General features: G+C 42.4%; 2 protein-coding genes and 1 long non-coding RNA gene across 4 annotated transcripts in view; 2 read left to right on the forward strand and 1 right to left on the reverse strand.

The window, feature by feature from the left end:
• LOC125502932 (aquaporin-4-like) overlaps positions 1 to 1960 on the reverse strand; it is a 5148-nt gene extending 3188 nt beyond the window's left edge. The window contains exon 1 of one of the 2 annotated variants that reach the window (XM_048662445.1): positions 1736 to 1960. In XM_048662445.1, coding sequence (XP_048518402.1) covers positions 1736 to 1748 — 13 coding nt within the window. In that variant the 5' untranslated portion in view covers positions 1749 to 1960. The remainder of the gene's footprint in view (positions 1 to 1735) is intronic. The other variant, XM_048662446.1, reaches the window with a different exon arrangement.
• The window catches only part of LOC109542761 (breast cancer anti-estrogen resistance protein 3 homolog), a gene marked incomplete at its 5' end in the record, with an annotated part of 22298 nt that overhangs the window by 12813 nt on the left and 2531 nt on the right, over positions 1 to 6954 (forward strand). Inside the window, 7 exon segments of the mRNA XM_019912122.2 lie at positions 2444 to 2605; positions 2664 to 2844; positions 4822 to 5044; positions 5099 to 5335; positions 5408 to 5679; positions 5736 to 5874; positions 5932 to 6189. Of these exon segments, the coding sequence (XP_019767681.2) occupies positions 2444 to 2605; positions 2664 to 2844; positions 4822 to 5044; positions 5099 to 5335; positions 5408 to 5679; positions 5736 to 5874; positions 5932 to 6189 (1472 nt within the window).
• Positions 718 to 1622, forward strand: LOC109542764. The gene is made up of 2 exons (XR_002172453.2): positions 718 to 1273; positions 1360 to 1622. It is a non-coding gene; the product is annotated as an uncharacterized LOC109542764 (long non-coding RNA).

The following is a 6954-nucleotide window of genomic DNA, read 5'->3' on the forward strand; positions in this document are numbered from 1 at the left end:
AAATGAAACATTTTCTATAAATCTCTTAGATGCAGTCAATTTCATTCATAGAGCTTGGCAAAAAGTTAGCCGAAAAACCATTGCAAATTGCTTTATGCATGGGGGATTTGTAAGAAAAGAAAATGATTATGAACCAGGCGATGAAATTTCACTTAACGAATGGTTAGAAAAGTATAAAAACTCTGACTACGAGTATGACACAGACGAAAATGTCCCAAAGTTGTCGAAGAACAAGTTAAAACCAAAGTAGGTGATTTCAATTTCTTCGAATATGTGAGCATTGATAATACAAGGGAAATGTTGACCGATGAGCAAATTATAGACTCCGTAAGCGCATCTACAGCTTTAAGCGATAATGAGAAAGATAATAATTTAGGTGAAACGTATTCTACTGTAGAAACTAATGTTGTTCCAACCCTTTCTGAAATGGCAAAAAAGGTGTCAGAAACTCGGCATTTTCTACAATCACGCCAAGTTCCTAATCATATCTGGGAGTCCTTTTGTGATCTTGAAACCTACATAAATAACATCTATTTTTGCAGCAGAAATGTACAAACAAAAATTACAGAGTTTATGAAGTAGATTTCAAATTGAATTTTGTTCATATTTTTGTGTTCGTTTTAGTCATACCTACTAACCTCTACTACTCTATGTAAAAATAACGAAATAAAATACACCACGTGTTTTTGTATTATTATTCGCTTATAGCGAACTCTGGAAATAACGAACCAGTTTTAGTTCATTTTTCAAGTTCGTTATATCCGGATTCAACTGTATGTCATTTGTAAAAAGCATTGTAGTTTTCCAAAAAAAAACCTTCGTTAAATTAAGACCAGTTTAGCAACCTTCTAGACTTGGTAATAGTTTAATCACTGAAGCTGAAAAAGGTTTACTGTGAATCTCAAATTAAGCGTTCGGCTGACTGATAATCGAGAAATTCCAATTAGTGTGGAATTTAAAAGACAAAGTCGGCTTATGGTTTCTAATGCCGATTTAAAATAAAACATTCAAAGAGTTACGTTAACCAAACGCAAACTTAAAAATTATCTTTCATCACATCACACAGAGGAGGAAACAAAGCAAGACCAGCCCGATTGCCTGATTTGAACAGTTGGGATTATTTTGGGGACTTCATTCGAGCTTTGCCTCTTGTAATAGAAATCGAACTTGGATGGACCAAAGACACTTTTGATAATGTTTAAGGGCTAAGGAAGGGCCAACTGTTTTAGTTTCTTAAATGGTTTATAAGAAACAACTCCTCAAGTTCGTTCAGGTAACATTTATGAACTTCCTCGTAGAAACCGTTGATGACGTGGCACTAGCCTGACATAAAATAGCTCTAATCTTTCTTAACTTCAGCTGCCAGAACTACGTTTGAATTAGTGAGAAATGATTGTTGCTAGAGGAGATAGAGCTGCAATTGAAAACTACCTGGCCTCGAAGGAGGATGAGGAATCAGAAGATTCAGCACGTGATGAGCAAGAGGCCGATAAAAGCAAAAACACGGTTCTGATCCTTCTGATCGGTCTGGAGGTGGTTCTGTTGCTGGCGTTCCTGATCACTTTCTCAGTTTTGTATATAGAACGTCGATGTAACTAAATATACAACTAGTTAAGTTTGCATTTAACGAGCTAAAAATTGGATTTTATTCCATGTGTTCATTCTTCTGTTGCGTTACTAAACCGAGTATTATTAGCATTTTTTTAGTGAAAATTTGGGAGTTCGATTCACTGACCTGCAATTTCCATCGTATTCACTGCCTCTAGTCCTTCCGTCTACTCGCTATCATAAGAGTGCGAAATCTATGATAATGTTTATCTCCTTAAACCATCCAGGTCGCGTTCACAAACGATTTTAGTAGCTTTTGGTTGAGGACGCTTCGAATCCCCTTCTTACCGCAATAATCATGTATAAACAAAGCTCATAAAGGATTACAGTCGAAGCTACCATGAAATATTGTAGAGGTTTATCTTCCAACAATTAACGTTTATATATTGTTTTGGACAGCCCCCGTATGTGCGTCTTATTACGCCGTGCAACGTTGCCGCTATACCTAGCAATAATGTCTGTCGCTGTTGCCAACAGCAGGACTTAGCAAACAAATTTCCAAAGCTTAAATGTTTGGGAAAGTTCAATATTGGATTCAAGTCAGCAGCGATGGAAATCATTCTCCATCCCGAGTGAAAACTGAATCTCGGCTTTTTACGAAACTCGGCTCGTTTGGGCCAAATGAAACGGTTTAGGGGACAGCGATTTATTGAATCCTTATAAGAAATGTCTGGAACTTTCCCATAAAATCCGCTCATTTCATAGAATGGAAGGAACGTTCGAACTGAGATTCATTGATGGAAAAAGCGTAACTGAGGCCAAATAAGGGTTATTCTTCGTTCTTTGTGCTGCAGGATCTTTGGGTCGAGAAAATCATAGAAAGCTTGTTTTGCAGGAACCAGCGACCGACCCAAATGTGAGCCAAACCGACCTGCGGAAGGCTCTAGAATGGGAATTATCGCTGGATGGCCGCGACTTGAGGTCACATGCCTGGTACCACGGGGCGATTCCTCGAGCACGAGCTGAGGAAATCGTCCAGGAGGACGGTTGTTTCTTAGTAAGTTTTCTCAAAGTTTCCCTGCGAGGTTTCGTTACTTCTATACCGGACACTTTAGATCAGAGACTGTACTTCCCAGCCGGGAAACTACGTCCTAACTTGTCGCACCAAAGGACATCCGCTGCATTTCGTCATCAACAAAGTCTTCCTGCAGCCGGACACTGTTTACGAAAGAGTGCAGTATCAGTTTGAGGATGAAGCTTTCGATACGGTCCAAGATCTGATCACTTTTTACGTTGGTAAGTGGCTTACGGCAAGAGGCCGAAAAAACAAAGGCAGTTCAGTTTGTAGCGTATGCAAGTTTTCACTGTAGTCGCCTCAACAGTTGGGTTTCCAAAAAATTTCTTAAAAAGTTTTTTTTCAAAGTGTGTGGCCCGGGTTTGCAACATTCGTAACTCCTACCCTGGTGTAGATAAACGCCTGAAATGCTGGACATTAGTAGAAAAAGCATTCAATTCTATGTTCGCCAAGTTTCACCTAATTCTCCAACTCCATTGAGTTTTGAGAAACTCCGAAAGCTCACTAGAAAAACTGGTTTTTCCAAAACGTCCAGACCAGTTTCAAAAAATTCCGGAGAAGCCTGTGGAGTAGCTTTGTATGGCAACCGTGTTGTTAGGGTAATAGGGTTGCATCGGCAACATGGTCGGGCCCATTTTTTAGACGTTTAAGAGACAAGAAGAGGAGTCCGCCATTTTGGGGCAGATATTATTTTCTCTCTTAATCAAGAATGGGTGAATCGTACTTTTCCTACTTTATGCACAGAAGAATACGGTCGATGCAAAATTCAATAATTTTAATGAATAAATAAACCCTTGGCAACCCCCCAGTTGTTTTCCCCACAGAATATCCCCCCAGGAATGGTTCTTGAGAAACTTCGAAAAAAGCATCGTCATCATCAAGTGGATTTTGCAACTAAAAAAAAAACCACGCAAATCTAAAACTTCCTGAATTCAAGCCTTTTTTGAGAAAACTTCCAACATTTCCCCATCCATGGTTCACTTTCTAAAAAGACCATTTATTTCTGTTTAGAATGATGTAAAAATGAGCGTTCTCGCTCATTTTGCCTCCGAGATATGAGCAAAAAGGAGACAAAAAACATGAAATTTTGGCATAGTCTTGCACCTAAGTGTCTGATATTCAAATTTCGCTTTCTGGGTCAAAACTACTCAAATTTCCTCACTCATGTTGTTACGACTGAATAGACTTTTCAATTCTCTATCCAACGATGCCAAAACGAATTCTGTGGCTCAAATGGTTCTTGAGAAACCTCGAAAAAAGCAGCGTCATGTTCAAGTGGATTTTGCAACTCAAAGAAAACCACGCAAATCTAAAACGTCTTGAATTCAAGCATTTTTTGAGAAAACGTCCAACATTTGATGATCGATGGTTCACTTTCTAATAAGGCCCTTTATTTCTCTCTAGAATGATGTACAAATGAGCGTTCTTGCTCATTTTGCTTCCGAGATATGAGCAAAAAAGGGACGGAAAACATGAAATTTTGCAATAATCTTGCGCCACCCTTGCACAAAACGACGATCATTTTTCTAATTTCATAAACAACAGAAGACCCCTGACTTTAAAGCTGGATCCGCCTGTGTGCCCCAATTGCACTTTTTTACGTTTGGCGAATTTTTTAAAATTTTAGAAATTGCATAGACAACCCTAAAGCAGATAAAATCGTGATTTTGTGGAATTTCACCGATCAATCCCTGGCTTCAATGTGAAAAATTTCACTTAAGTTTACCGGGCGGTTGAGTTTTGGCGGATTTTCAAATACACAACGTTTCAGTTATTTATTAGTAACGATGGATTTTGGCAAAATTTTGAATCGCTTTAAAAAGTGATTTTCCGGGCGTGCAGCTCTGCGTCTAAAAATGTATAACTCCGTCCCTGGGGCAGGTAAACGCTTGAAACTTCGGATATTTACAGAAAAGGACTGCAGGAAAATACCTGCAGGTCTTCTTCTGATCCAAAAGTCCTGAGATTGCAGGAGCAGATAAAAGGGGGAAATGTTGGATTTTTGTGGCAGAAACCTTCATTTTGGGCTTTAAACTGATTATTCAAAGATGCGCAACTAGAGTATCTACAAATTCCCGATCTTGTTCAAGTTTGTGTGTTCAAGAAAAAGCCTGGAGAGCTTTAATTATTTTAATTAATGCATAGCAAAGCATAAAAAGTCATTCATTGCGCACTACTCAAAAGGGACATATTTTCAGGCTCGGGGAAGCCCATAACAGTGGCTTCAGAAGCGAGAATTCAAACCCCCATGAACCGCATGTACCCGCTGTCCTTCTATGCTAGCCGGTACCCCACGCCTCTCCCATCCAGCCGGCTGGCCAGCCCCGTTTCAACCCCCATGGGAGGGATGCAGTTCCGACACAACCCCCTGCATGGGTACCGGCCGAGTTGCTCTCCTACTCGACGGGATGGGGTTCCACGGCAAGTTTCCCCTGGCTCAGGGCTCCGCTCATGTTTGACGCCCTTCCATTGTAGGCTGCCATCGAAGAAGCAAAGATCGCAATCGCTCACTCCCTCCGAAGTGAATCGCATGCAGCAGGAGAAGTGCAACAGCGCTGATGGCGTGATCCAGTCGCCGTTGATGACGCGATCAGTCGGCTCAGAAAGCGTCAGCTCAGGGCTGAAGTTCTCCACTCACTCGTTGCCGCGCACCTCGCACAATACCCGGCTGTCTCTGTCGAATAGCGCCAACACTTTGGGCCGGCATTGCAGGTGAGCGAAGCATTTTCGTGAAACTCCCAAGAGTCTCCTTTATGCAGCAGGTTTCACTTCTGCTGGTTTCAGGATAACCAGCGATCCGACTCTATCTCCCTGCGCAGAGCGTCGATGTGCCACAGATGGCGCAGACTCTGGGAACGAGTCTCCGCCCCCCAAGCCGTCGCGCATTCCTGGCCTATCGCGCGCTGAGTCAGTGGAGTCGACACCGTTGGGGTTTGCGCCACACGGGAATTTGCAGCGCATCACCTCCTACCATGCCAGTGGTTCCGACTCCGGGAATGGCTCCGGGGACTCGGCGTTGAGCTCAGCAGCGGGCGACCTGGTCGATTTGCCCAAAGGTGAGTAAGTAAAACGCTGGAAACTGCCACATTGGCCTACATGGGCGCATTTGCAGGGGTGGTGATTAAGAACCCCCGCTACCACATGGCTGCGTCTGAGTCCTCAACCACGCTGAAGAACTTTGAAGTCGACTATATGGAGATTGAGGAGAAGTTGAGGCGACTGCCCGATGTGCCCACGAGCCTCGAAAGCAAGTAAGGCACAACACAGACTCTTAAAGACTGCAGCTACTCACTGATGACTCTTGGAAGGTTCGACTTGGAGAACTTCCAGACGCTTCTGCTGCCGGTCCATGAGAATAAGCCTCTGGACGCACAAGCGCTGCGCCGAATAAAAATGACGCTCGCAGAGTCGGGGCCCCGCATTCTCGCTAATCACCTTACGACCATCGACCTGGACCTGCTCTTTGGAGCTGGGGGGTTGGAGAGCGAGCAGCTGAAGCTGTGTGGGGGAATCGAACTGTGCACGCTTCCACATGGGACTCAGCTACGGGTGGATTTAATTGAGAGGTAATACAGGGGCGGATTCAGCTTTAAAGTCANGGGGGGGGGGGTTGTGTAGAAAAAATCTGGATCAGAAGAAGACCTGCAGGTATTGACCAAATCGCGTTGAACTCAAGTTCTTTTCTGTAAATATCCAAAGTTTCAAGCGTTTACCTGCCCCAGGGACGGAGTTATACATTTTTAGTTACTAATAAATAAGTGAAACGTTGTGTATTTGAAAATCCGCCAAAACTCAACCGCCCGGTAAAATTAAGTGAAACTTTTCACATTGAAACCAGCGATTGATCGGTGAAATTTCACAAAATCAGGATTTTATCTGCTTTAGGGTTGTAAATACATTTTCTAAAATTTAAAAAAATTCGCCAAAAGTAAAAAAGTTCAATTGGTGCACAGAGGCGGGTCCAGTTTTAAAGTCAGGGGTCTTCTGTTGTTTATGAACCTAGAAAAATGATCGTCGTTTTGTGCCAGGGTGGCGTAAGATTATTGCAAAATTTCATGTTTTCCGTCCCCTTTTTGCTCATTTCTCGGAGGCAAAATGAGCAAGACCGCTCATTTGTACATCATTCTAGAGAGAAATAAATGGCCTTATTAGAAAGTGAACCATCGATACGCAAATGTTGGCCGTTTTCTCAAAAAATGCTTGAATTCAAGACGTTTTAGATTTGCGTGGTTTTCTTTGAGTTGCAAAATCCACTTGAACATGACGCTGCTTTTTTCGAGGTTTCTCAAGAACCATTTGAGCCACAGAATTCGTTTTGGCATCGTTGGATA

Source organism: Dendroctonus ponderosae, unplaced genomic scaffold (assembly GCF_020466585.1).
Source record: "Dendroctonus ponderosae isolate FM_Combo_2020 unplaced genomic scaffold, Dpon_F_20191213v2 Dpon_F_20191213_11, whole genome shotgun sequence".
In the NCBI taxonomy this organism is placed as follows: Eukaryota; Metazoa; Arthropoda; class Insecta; order Coleoptera; family Curculionidae; genus Dendroctonus; species Dendroctonus ponderosae.